This window comes from Phalacrocorax carbo, chromosome 8 (genome assembly GCF_963921805.1).
Source record: "Phalacrocorax carbo chromosome 8, bPhaCar2.1, whole genome shotgun sequence".
Classification (NCBI taxonomy): Eukaryota; Metazoa; Chordata; class Aves; order Suliformes; family Phalacrocoracidae; genus Phalacrocorax; species Phalacrocorax carbo.
The window spans coordinates 2916258-2929726 of record NC_087520.1 but is presented as its reverse complement, the minus strand read 5'-3'; the positions used below and the strand labels follow the sequence as shown (position 1 = coordinate 2929726).

The following is a 13469-nucleotide window of genomic DNA, read 5'->3' as shown; positions in this document are numbered from 1 at the left end:
TGCATATAGACAAAATGTACCTGTGAAATCCTAACGTGCTGATTATATCTACAGGGAAACGTAAGGAGAAACTGTGAGCTGCAATAAATAAACCCACTGAAAGGGTCATTAGTTTATAGAGGATTCACTATTCTTTCTGTAGCAACAAAAGGTTCAGTATGGAATCAAAATTCCGTAATCACTTTTTATCTTCCCACATCTAATACTGGTCATTCTAATTGAAGTTGTACTTGTACATGAATTTACTCTGTGTGTGCAGTTTCTAACAGAGGGCGGGTAATTTCCTTCTGAGCCTGACATAAATGACGTGGTGTTCACCTGAATTGTGTTTGATAACCTTCTTTAAGTGCTGGAAGTCAGAAAATAGTTTTTAAGAGTCATAAACCATGCTTTTACTAATATAAGCTTCTCTTTACAGGAGAAACGCATTTGGAGAGGAAGAGAGTAATACTATAATCTTGCATCAGTTTGTTTTTGCAGGGGGCTTTACTTATATTAAAACATTCGTATGCATTGGAAAAAAACAGATCGTCCATAAAAAGACAATTACAGGGCACAAACCAAGCATTCATAATATTTTTCTGAGCTGTCTTAAAAGAAGCAACATACTTAAAACAGAGGAGATTTTATTGTCCTGTATTTCCACAACTCCTTATAAATCATTCCATAAAAGTAGCCATCCTGCTTTTATTGATCTAAACTCAATTTGAGTTGCTTTGGGATTAACTTTAAAAACTGTTATTAAGTCCTCTCCACTGCAAGCATTTTCTCTATCTCATGCAAATATTATTTAAACAGGGTTGATATCTTTTCTATTTGCAGTTCCTCATGCATCTTTGCTTTCTGGCAGGAAGGATCCAGCTGCTCAGAAAACAGGCAAATGCTTGAAATGGGCATTTTTGAGTAGATATTTGTAATAACGTAGTGCTGGGTACTTCAACCAGCTTATCCCGTAGTGTAGATGGCAAATCTGCCTGACACCCAAGGTGGCAGTAATATCTGAGAAGCTTTTGATTCTAGATAATGAATTGCAGGATCATCTTGGATTGACTCTTATTCTTTATAGCTGTTCACGCATTTGCACGCTGGGGCAGCGCATGCCTTAGGGTAGCGGATAGCAGAACCAGGGTGGTTACGTCTGTGCCCCTCAGGTCAAGGCCTGTGCTTGGGAAGGGTTGTTGTCCTGCCTGTGATCTCCGTACTTCTCGGTGCTCGCTCGCAGTCTGCCTTGTAACATGGCTAAAAACTAGGCAAGTTCCCAAACTTCCCTTCCCCCCTGCCAACGCTGGCCTGCCCCTGAGAGGAGAGGCACGAAGACGTTGCTCTGCTACCAGACAGAAGTTACTGGAGAAGTTTCAAGAGCCAGCAGTAGTGCCAGATTGATCCCATACTGTAAGAGATGGGCTACTTCGTACTTTTCTTTAAGGGTGCCAGCTGGCATTGGAAGCGTGCCTCAGAATCACAGCTTCCTTTGAAAAATGTTCATAGTAACATGGCTGGAAAGGAAAGCTTCAAACTGTAGAGCAGATGCACCCTGAAGAGGCAGGAAACGTAGGATATAAGGAGCCCCAAATGGTTTTGGTTTAGAGAGTAGCCCGTCGATGATCAAACAACTCTTGCTTATAACTCAGCACTGGGGAGGCCCCACCTCGAATGCTGGGCTCAGGTTTGGGCCCCTCGGGACAAGAAGGGCCTGGAGGGGCTGGAGCGTGTCCAGAGAAGGGCAGCGGGGCTGGGGCAGGGTCTGGAGCACAAGTGTGCTGGGGGGCGGCTGAGGGGGCTGGGGGGGTTTAGCCTGGAGAAGAGGGGGCTGAGGGGAGCCCTTCTCGCTCTCTGCAGCTGCCTGAGAGGGGCTGGAGTGAGGGGGGGGCTGGTCTCTTCTCCCAAGTCACCAGTGACAGGACGAGAGGGAACGGCCTCAGGCTGCGTCAGGGGAGGTTTAGGTTGGAGATGAGGGAAAATGCCTTCCCTGCCAGAGGGGTCAGGCCCTGGCACAGGCTGCCCAGAGAGGTGGGGGAGTCACCATCCCTGGGGGGGTTCAAACAACATGTAGACGTGACACTTCAGGACATGGTTTAGGAAGCCTGGGGGTGTTGCGTTGGGGGTTGGACTTGATGATCCTAGAGGTCTTTTCCAACCTTAATGATTCTATGATTCTGTAATTTCTGAGCACCTGGCAGGGAGTTTGGCAGTAACAGCACGGATGAGGATGATTCCTTGTAGCATTGGACCTGCCATGGGCTCAGCAGGGAAAGGGAGCGGCATCAGCACCTCTATGCATGGATTCACTTTCTCCATCACAAAGCCCCAAGTTCTTGACTCCCAACCAGCAGAGCAAATTTGCATTCCTGCTTTATGCCATCCACCCTGGCAGGTTCAGTGAAGTTGTACTGGAAGACGCTGGCTGTGAGTTTTCGTCTCCTCACCGCACTGCAGTGCTGCGCTTCCATTTCACTCCTCGTGGCCATGCTGGACAAGGGTGGCAGCAGGCACGACTTTGTGCAGGGGCCTTCCCGGTACACCCCTTGGCTGCAGGCTGGCTTCCTACCCACACAATGGAAATTTGAAAAGAAGTCCTGTGGTTTTCATGAGCAAAACCACTTTTCAACACTCACCCTATTGTACCAGGTTTGTGCCACCCTGAATCCAAGGTGAATTCTACCATACTTTTTCAACATATTCAAGGGCCAAATCCTTTCTCCTAATTCGTATTTTGCCCATCTACAATCAAAAATTGAAGTAATGCGAGAGCAGATCTAGGAAGATGAAGGGGAAGGATACTTGTCAAGCAGTTACAGATCAAAACAAGTTTCTTTGAGGAAATACTTTTTGTCATCTTCGTTGTCTCCTGCCTAGGATATTGTCTGAGATAAGTGACAAACAGTTTCAGTTCTTTCTCATCAAGTCTCAAGGTTACAATGCATTTTCTAAGACCCGGCAGAGATAACGGAAACCTTCACCCACCCAGAAGTTAGCATTTTATGCATCTGAGGTTAACAGGTAGATATTAAATTCCCCCATAAATTAAACAGCTGGAGATTGCCATCTTTTTTTATGTGCAAAGAGCACCTTGTTAGCAACCAGCACAAAAGTTCATGTTCTCAGATGAGTTACTCTGCCTTACTCTTAAATTGCTGCTCATTTTCTCCCTGCGTGTTGATTTATGAACTTTAAAACTTCCTGTTCAAAATTCAAGCTGTGTTCCCACGTTGCGATGCTCTCAAAACCGCTGAACAGGTAGTCTTCCTTCATGTGGTGTTTAAAATATTTTTACTAAATAACGAGGCACCTTTCCTGTCTTTTGTTACCTACAGGATTTTGGAGAAGATGATTCCCTCTACATCACCAAGGTAACAACTATTCACATGGGCAATTTCACCTGTCATGCCTACGGCTATGAAGAGCTGTATCAGACCCACGTCCTTCAGGTGAATGGTTAGTAAATGGCATACATGACAATCCATGAAAACGGTCCTGTAAGCAAAGTTGCGTGTTAATCTCATTTGCAACAGAGATGTGAAAAGCCACGCACCAAATCGTCTTTGTGCGAGAGCGAACGCAGCTGCGGGTTTGCTCACTCGTGCTATCACACAGGCAATCAAAAAGAAAGGTACCAAGGGGGGACGTGTATAATTACCTGGCTTCAGCAGGGATCCTAACTGTAAAACAAGCTGTCGATAACATTTCCATAGAGTCAAGAGCAGTGTTTCAAAGCATGTCTTATACTAATGACTACTTTCATCAACAGAAGCGTAGCTTCAATAATTTCTTCTTCCAGAAAATCATTTCTGTTGCGTGAAACAGCCCAGGATATTTAAATAAACGCAGCACAGTGTTTCCAGAACTAGCTCTCTAACTCACAGCTATATATCAGATTATTACCTGGTTGTAGTCAGCTTGGTTCACTGAGGGCTATTTACATTGGCTACAGATATGGCCCACTGGGTTGCAAAATGAGGGCAAACCATTTTACAGGTGAGGGAATCACAGGGGCCGTGTTCCAGCGTTCTCGTTCACCTCCATCCCCCGGACCACATTTGCGCCTGGTGGAACTTATATTGAGGTGTTTGCTGTCTTCCTTCTGACCTCAGACTCAGTCAGTCGGATTTAGTTTAAAATTACATTAGCTTAAACCGGCATCTCATCGAGGGACCAGCCCGTGGAATATCCACCTCCCCAGCAGCAAAATCGTTATCCAACTTCAATCCCATATTTACATGTGCTGATATGCCCAGCAGTATCTCCAGAATAGGAGACAGGGTAATCCGTGGCTCGCTATGGGTAGATTTTGATGTACTCTGGTATGAAGGTATTTCGTTTGACAGGAAAATTCAGTAACTTTATTACAGCAGCTATATTATAAAGAAACGTAATACTTAATTCTTTATCTAGACACGAGCTGACCTCTACAAAGGAGGGCTGTCGATTGGTAAGGGCAGATAGCTACAAACAGGTTAACAGAGAGAGGCTGACACAAAGAGAAACAGTAAAAAGGGGCATTTATGCGCTTTAAAAAGCACCGTGGTGGACGTGGGGTTTAGGTTTGACTGCAGCTCAGGTCCTCTGGATGTGTGTAAGTGCTCCCCGCCCACAGCAAGGACCTGGAGGAGAGCGCAAAGCATCCAGTTGATTTGAATGAAAACCGACGCGATGTTTCTACATAATAATTTGTCATCTTTTGAGATAGTAAACTGTAAAGTCTCAGCAATGTGGATAACTAGATTGTGCATGCTGCAGCTGGGAAAACAGGTTTCCTTCCTCAAAGTGCTATTTGTGTGATGAATGGCAGTTGAAAGAAACACGTGCTAACAACTTAATCCCGTGTATATTATGTGATATATTATGAGGCCTGAATGGAGTTTAGTTGGCAGACAGCAGCATAGACTTTATCATTACTGAGAATATGAGGCCCAAAGGCTTTGAAACTAGAACCAGGATGAGAACAAAGCTAGATGGAGCGTGGGGAGGGGTTGATTCATTTCATACTCATGCCTGCCACTTAGATTTAACTTGTTGTTGAAAACCACATTTTCTTTTTAAATGGAAGTTTCACACCACAGCTGCATGTGGTGTTTCCTATTAATACAAGGACACTGTTATACAAAAAACCCCACTATCCATGTTGGCTTTTTGATGTAGCTATATAGTCACTAAATACTGCAAAAAAAATGCCATGCATTCTGGCATCAACCCAGGCTTGCTAGAAAACACTGCAGGATCTAGAAATCTTTGTCTTACAGCATCTGATAATTCCATGTGAACCATTAGGCTTTGCAAAGCCAGGTTTTTGCAGGTTTTGATGTGGCTGGCTGGCTGCCCACATCACTAAATGCTCTCCTTTTCTGCCGATTCCTCCAGCAACTGATGCTGGGGCAACAGCACCGATGACAGGGCAGCGTTACTTACCTTCAGATGCGTGGTGGGCTTCCCAAGGCAGAGCCCTGCTCAGGAAACCCTGCTCGGTTTTTAGTAACTTAAAGGAAAAATTGAGGCATTTCTCCTGACAGGAGTAGAGGGAAGAAACTGAGCCGAGCTGAATTGAGTGAAGATGCCGAGAATCTAAGTATAGTTGATGGGCTCTGTTCAGCGCTGGGGATTGTCTCTGTCTGTCTGTATCAAACTAAAAACTCCATCTTCAACACGGGAGGTTTTTTGTTGCTTTTCTGTATTGGACTAAAACTGTAAAAGAATGTGACAGAACCAAGTCAGCCAGAACTCGGGTGTATCTGCTCGCCTGTCTCCTCCAGGGAGGGACTGATACACTTCTAACATCAAAAACACAGGGGGTTTCTATTCTGTGAAAACGATCAGATTTTTTCTCTCTCTTTTTTAATAGAGAAAATTCCAAGTTCCTCTATGAGGAAAGAGTAGAGAAAGAAGAACCAACTGGAAGTAAAAGGGTTTATCCCCAACCCTTCCCAAGCTCGCTGTGTCTGCGCAGGCAGGCCCCAACTTTCAGAGTGCATTTCAGTTAATTCCGTGTTTTTCGAAGCTGCAGTAACCCTTCCAGTGCCCCTTGATCCTTTTTGTACCACCTGAGCCCTGGTTTACTGTTCCCACTGAGGCCCATCAGTCCAGCTTTCAAAATATTTTCTTTTTACTGCCTTTTTCTCCTTAAAAGAATCTGATCCCAGTTATATGGACCCTCTTCATATGCTTTTATCCAGCATATTCTCTTTCATCTTACTTCCTCCTTTGTCTGTTTGTAGAACATAACACAGCCTTGTAACAGCTCATTGATTAGGCGATGCAGGAAATTAGGAAATACAAGCTTAAATCGAAAGCTTAGAGCCCAATTTTGACAAAAATTAAAAGTTTCTGGGATTCGGAGCTCTGGCTGAATGTATTACAGACTAATCATATGTATCAAAAGTTTACCCATAGAAAGCCTTGCTTTCGTCCCAGTGTATTGTCACAGTTTTTTTCTTTTCTTGCCCAAGGAAAGTAAATTCACTTCATCGCAGTCAAATCCTGCTGGAGGACGGGCCCGTGCCTGGCGGCGGCAGGCAAGCCGTGTCCTTACTGGCGCTTGCTGCCGTGCCCGTGCCACGCAACCCAGCCACGTGCGCCCAGCGCTGCGCTTGGGCGGTTCAGCCAGGCTACAAGGCAGTGCCAAAAGCAGCTCCACGTTGCCTGACTCGACGTCAGGCATCGCACGGTCTAGACTTGCCTAAAGGTCCTCTCCGAAGCGGCCTTTCTGCAGGGGAAAAGGTTTGTTTTGCTCGACTGCTGGATGCCGTGCAGTGCTTCCCTTTGTATCAGCCGGTTCATAATATCAGAACTAACACGGGCAGATGCAGGTGCTCATTTTGACAAGCAGGGATGAGAAGCCTGTTGGGCAGAAAAAGGGAAGGCCACCAGATGAGCGCCCCACACCTCTGGCTCACATCTGGGCAAGAAGCGTAAAGCACGCGTGTGAAACGCAGCTGATGGGGTAGGTTTGGGTTGAACTCATCAATCTTAGGATTCACAGCGGTGGTAAAATTTAAGTCAGTGTATTTATACACCTGGCCCTTAATGTCTTTGGAATAAAATGCGCTGAAAGGCAGCGCAAGGTTTAAGAATGAAAAAAATTCATTTTGCGTGCTGGTGTCTTTGATCAGGAGAAGCCAAGAACAGCAGGGAGACGATGTTCTCTCCTCTGTATGGATATTGCTTGGGAGACGTGTACAGCGTACACTGACTGTAGGGAGGAAAAGCAATTTGTCACTTTCAAGAAGAAAAAGAGTTGCTGAGGATAAAGAATCTCATAAAATTGTAATCAACTATGAAAATTGATAGTTTGCAAATCAAGAGACTGCTGAGTGTAGGGCATCATTTTCCTTGGTCCTTGCACTCTGGAAAGCATCAGCATAAATCAGAATATTGTATTCCTTGAAAACAGTTTTAAAAAGCTACTTGATCCTCAGCCCAATTATAAGGGTCCAATAGGACAAAATTTCTAGTGACAGAGACGTTTTAAACACAGATGTTTTGTACACGTGGCTTTTCAAGAGAAAACACATAAGGCTGCAAACTCAAATCCTGAGTGGAAAGATTAAAACATCTCAAGTAAATGATTAATATATTAATTATTATTATTAAGCCTTGGGGTATGCAGGTCCTATAGCAGCAATGTATGTCTTTGGGGCTTGATACCACCATCTGTGCTCATCATGTGCTTTATCACCTGAGCTGTTTTATTGTAATGTATTAGTCTGCTCACAAGTAAGGTACTGCTCAGTATGCAGTAGCAGGCAATCTACCCGATCTCTTACTTGTTTGAATACCGCTTTTTTCCTACTTTGCTTAAGATAATAGCATTTTTATATTGCCTTTGGCTGCAGGCACAGTAATGGTTAGCAATGATATATATTCGCCGAGGGAAATAGCAAAAGATAATCCATATATTCCAAAGTCCGGAGCTGAAATCTTTGCAAGTTTAAAGTAAAATGTGCTTACTTGCAATGTATTAATTTGTAGCAAGGACAATAAAAATGCATTCTGCAGTTTGCTGTTATCACAAGGCTGTTGCATGCAATAACTTACCTGTGCAATGAATTATGTAAGGCAAGGGAGAAGAAATAAAAAGTTTAAAAGTGGAAGGAGCAGGAAAATGGTAAGAGAGCAGGAATGGAGGTGCAACACATATTTTTGTAGGTGAAAATGAGCAGTTTCCTTATTAATGAGTCTTGAAAAGACACCACGCTATAATTCCAAGTTAAGCTAATTTTCATGCAGAACATTGATTCAGTGTCTAGGACCCCTGAGCTTCTTTCTGCAACATAAACCTGTTGTGTTCTCAGCTCCGCAGGTAAAATGTGTGGATTGCTCACATGCAGACTAACATGGTATGAGGCAAAAAACTGAGGCGCAAGTAAACTGCTTTGGGAAGGAGTGCCCTGTTTCTAGGGAGCGTGATCCTTGCGGCAGTCATTGGGAGTGCTGACGTGAGCGGCCATATGATGAGGGAAGCCTAAAGCAAACCATTACAAGAGAACCTGGTCAAGCCACGCTGGGTTTGAGAGCATTAAATAGGTGGTGTCTGGGACGGGCTCTGTCTCTGTTAAGGGCTGGTGGGTGAGAAAACACCACTAAGCTTGGAGTAAAATTGCTCTGGTGCCTCTGGCCATTTGGGATATGTCAGAGAAGGGCTTGAGCCCAGCCGGGGGATCTCCATCTCGCCGGGAGCCGGGCGGGTGTAGGCAGGCCCGGCACAGGGCATGGGGCCTCGGCGGCTTTGCTCCAGAGCTGGTTCTCGTGTAGCTAGCTGCAGGCATGGGCACACACGTCTGCCTGCAAGAGGCTGGGGCAGGCAAACCCCCAGGCAGAGAGGGTCAGCATTGCTCGTGGACGAGAAGAGGCAAGTTTGTGCCATCTGGAGAATTAGGAAGGTACCTGGGGACATTAAGTACTAACTGCCCGTTGACTCCACCGGGATTTGGGCATCTAACCGGCTTGGGTATTGTAAATTTTTCCCTTTGCGTTTGTAGGATACAAACCACCTCTCACCTATGAGTCTGGATTTCAGTGGATGTAGGCTTTCAACGGACCTCAGTTCCTAAACCATTTTGTTCTAAAAATGTTACTAGTAGCAAGCAAATCATAGGTGAGACAAGCATTGAGTGCAGGACCTTCATAAAATTCTGTCAAAGTGGACAAAAATTACTATCTTTATCCTGTCATGCCTGGAGACACTGACTCAGAGAAATTTAATTTAATTTTCCAAGGTACAGACAGAATCAGAAGCTCCCAACTCTCACTATTATTCCCCTGAATTGCTTGGGCACTGTCCCTTAAATAAACGCAGGGATGGCTCTGACAGCCCCCAGCCATTTCCAGTGGCAGATCGCTTCCTTTGCTCTCCTTCTGTTCATCTGGCACCTCCTGAAGTCAGGGGAGCTGTAACCCTGGCAGCGATGGGAGGGAGAGAAGATAAAATGCTAGGAAATTCTTTTATTTATAATTTAGTAATTCGATTTAATAAAGCAAACCTTGGTTTTTTTGTAACCTCGTGATTAAAAAGCTCTTACGTGGTGTTTTACTCACTGCCCTGCACCATACAACACATTCTCTTTTCTTCTCAAGTAAAGGAAATAGAAGATGAGGCAGTAAATCCATGCGTCCTGTGCAGAGGTGAAGCTTAAAGCCAGTCCTTTGCTAGAAGTCCCCATTTTTTGTCTCTCCAGTTGCCCCATGGCATTTCCTCTCAGATTACACTTGAACGATCTCTCGCTTTTAAAGCTATAAAAAACAAGCAGACTTGAGGGCTTTCTGTCGTGCCTGATTTCCTTCCAAGCTGATGACTCAGCGCTGGTTAACACTTGGCAGCTGGTCGGTAAGACAGAAGTAAAATATGTCTCTCTGGTAAGGCCCATAAAAATAGAAAGATGGAAAGTATATGCTAGTGAATGTAATTATTTAAACTATCCCCATATGGATATGCAGACACATGGCAAGCTGCAAACACAGGTTTCATTTTATTCTAAAGCAACTGTTAAGTCAGTTTAATTTTGCCAGTCCTGGAGCCTAATGATGGCCTATATAAAAGCACAGCAGTGAGTTAGGTACCTTAAGCCAGTGATTTCCAGTGGAAATCTGTTATTGAGTCATTCAGGTTTCAAGAATAAACCAAACCACCGCACAAATTTTCCTCAGTCCCCCATCAGTCTAGCGGAGGTTACCCGCTTCCCCTGAGGAAGAAGCTGGGCCCCCACGTATCACGTCCACGTTTGCCTCTGACCGCGGTTTTACACAACTGTACCTCCCGAGTCCCAAAATCTCCTAATCTGGTAGAAAAGTTGACCACTTGGTTATGAAAGACAGCAGTCCCCGACCACACTTCAAATACCATCAGCCGTGATACGGCACATCCTCACGTTTCCTTTTATTATGTCCCGTGAGGTGAAGGGAAGGAGAGTCTCACTGGTATTTTTCACTGATATTGCAATATTGCAAATCCTCTTTAAAGTATGAGTAAACTGTTAAGAAATAGTTAATGGGTGACATTAAGCCTTGTTGATTTGAGCAATGAAGGCAACATGATTGAAAATCAATGAACTTGTCTGAAATTGTAATATAATTAGTAGTTCTGCCAGTTGAGTATATTAAATAGTTCAGAGAGGCCCTCCTGAAACAAGGTAAGTCATGTTTTGAAAGCCTCTCAGAAAAAAAAAGAAGTAATTTATAGACACTTTATTTGTTCAGGATAACAGGTAGTGAATGTACAGGCTATTTCCTGATGGATGTTTAATTAAAACGTTGAATAATATGGTACTTCTAATGGGCAAGAACTCCAATTCCTTCCTTACTAGATTCAGAGGAGGTTTGAGTTTATACTTGAATTTTTAAACGTGAGTACCCGCCTTAGGTGTTAATCCAAATTTGCTTAAGTTCAGTCAGACACTTCATGAAAGAAAGCAAGAACAAGCAAGAATGGTCTGAATACGAAATCAGGTATCGAGGTTGCTCCCTGGTGTTGCCTTGTTAGTTTACTCTTTTCTATCGTTATTTTCTGCTTTCCGACCCCAAACTTGAGCTGTAGAAAAATCATTACCGTACCTTGCCCCGAAAGCCAGGACGGTACTTATTTCCCCGGTTCTCGGATCAGACCTCTTCTGCAGCACCGTTTGAAGGCAGCGGCTCTGGAGCCACCGACAAGGGGTGGCACCTTGGTGGGGGGGGGAGTTGAAAGTCACCGACTCCTTGTTTCCCGCAGTGCCGCCAGTGATTCGCGTCTACCCTGAAACACAGGCGCAGGAGCCTGGCGTGTCGGCGAGCCTCAGATGTCACGCTGAAGGCATCCCTAATCCCCGAATTACCTGGCTAAAGAACGGCATTGATATCATGCCAAAACTATCCAAACAACTAACGCTCCTAGGTAAGAACAGAATTTTGATTAATTAAAGTATTGTAGTCGGGGATTAAGGAGGATTACTTTACACTTTAAACTAGAAGTTCTTGTACTTTTGCTAAGCCACGGTTGTTGGAAATCGTGTTACAAAACCCCTGTTCTTTCTTTTTATCTTTTTCTCCTGTGGATTTCACAGGAAATACAGTATTGATTGATATAAGTGGTAACGGCATTCTGTTAAAAGACAGTGTGCCTTGTTCTCCACTGCCTCGCCTCTTGCGAACAGCTGTGCAAATCAGAAGAGAAATGCATTAAATTACGTGTTCGGGTATAAGGACTACATCGGATGCAGGTCCGCTGAGAATCCGGCTGCGGGTCACCTATCTTCTCACACCCGCCTCTGCAGAGGGCGTCAGGCTCTTCGCTCCTGTTGGTCCTTGTTCAAATGAGGGTGCAACAGACACAATGAAAGGCAAAAATATTTATTTTTTTGATTTTCTGTGTGGAAATGTTAAAAACCTTCCCACACGGGTCTGGCTGTGGGGTATTGCAGCCCTCAACCAGCGTTGGCCACACAGATATCCCTGCATGGCTGGGTGTGATATCTCAGGGTCTTCCAAAGGATTTAGGCAACAGTCCCACTCCAGAAAGCAAAACTGTAAGAGGAACTGTAGAAAGATCCTCCCAAACCCAAGTTTTTGGTGATGTGATGAAAACAGATTGCAAAATTGAAGTGATCTTTTCTCCACTAAACCCGAAGTGCTTTTTATTTTTTTAACAAGAAGAAATAAATGAAATTAGTTTATGTTTGCACTTGGGATCATTCTTTGTTTCTGGCACAGAGTGTGTACGTGCTAATGGAAGGAAGCAAAGCATCAGCTCTCATGAGAATCCCCCGTATGCCTCTACTTACATATGGGGAAGCGTTGAGCGGTGAAGCCGCCCTGTGGAGCCGTTGGCGGGCGGCCGCGGCAATGGAAGGCAATTAAGGGCAGGAAAAGCAATTAGCAGCAGTGAGGAACACTGTTTCACAGAATCACACGGAATCCCAGGATCCCAGGTTGGAAGGGACCTCAGGGATCACCTAGCCCAACCTTTCTGGGAAGAACCCAGTCTGGACAAGATGGCCCAGCACCCTGTCCAGCCGACTCCTGAAGGTGTCCAACGTGGCCGAGCCAACCCCTTCCCTGGGGAGATTATTCCAATGGTGACTGTCCTCACTGTGAAAAATGTTTGCGGGTGTCTTTCTTACAGCAAACGGAAGTGAACTTCACATCAGTAGCGTTCGATACGAAGACACTGGTGCCTATACCTGCATTGCTAAAAACGAGGTGGGGGTGGACGAGGACATATCTTCACTTTTCATAGAAGACTCAGCAAGAAAGACCCGTAAGCTTAATTTTCCATGTATTTATTTCTTTAAAACGTATTTAAATGTGGTGATATACATGCAGCTTAATAGTTCAGTCCATTGCACGCGGTATGTTGGACTCTTACTCGTAAGGTAATGACAGTTTTGTCTGCGCTTTCATCAGAGGATTGGATACTGTTTTGGGAAGGAGCCGCACGAGGAAGGTAAAATCTCCTCGTCCAGAATGGTGATGCCTTTCATGTCCCAGAAGTGTACTGGGTGTGGTATGGGTAACGTCTTTACTGAAGTAACAAATTGGCGATAGTTTTAGGTATGAAAGAATCCAAAAGCTAATGGTTTGTTGAATTATACGCGTCTTCAGAAAACAGCTTTCACCGATTTCTGTACAAGGCTTCTTTTAAACCCAGCTACAGGTCGAACTTCTCAAATATTTAGATGCTTGAAAAATGTTCTGATTTAATTATTTTACCTGTGTTTACATCGCTAACTGGCAAAATAGGTTTCCCTTCACGTGAAATTGTCTTCCCCTTCAAAGACAAATATCTCCCAGCCACTCTTAGCTGCATGTCTCCCGTAGGGATGCGGCAGTGTTATCTTGACCGCACTGTCCCCGAAACACAATTAATGAAGGAGGTGATTAGTTGCTCCCATGGAAAAGCTCCCAGAGGCCTGATCCTTCCTAATTCTGCTGTCTTAACTACTTGGGAGATCACCTGGGTTCCTGGCGATACTAAAAGGCTAGGTACAAACTGCTGCTTTCCTGGC

The 13469-nt window shown here is 44.6% G+C and overlaps 1 protein-coding gene across 2 annotated transcripts in view; it reads left to right on the top strand.

Annotated features, from left to right (window-relative positions):
- The window catches only part of FSTL4 (follistatin like 4), a 247838-nt gene that overhangs the window by 214570 nt on the left and 19799 nt on the right, over window positions 1-13469 (top strand). For both annotated transcript variants that reach the window (XM_064458304.1, XM_064458303.1), the window contains exons 8-10: window positions 3315-3435; window positions 11198-11359; window positions 12587-12721. In XM_064458304.1, the coding sequence (XP_064314374.1) occupies window positions 3315-3435; window positions 11198-11359; window positions 12587-12721 (418 nt within the window). The remainder of the gene's footprint in view (window positions 1-3314; window positions 3436-11197; window positions 11360-12586; window positions 12722-13469) is intronic.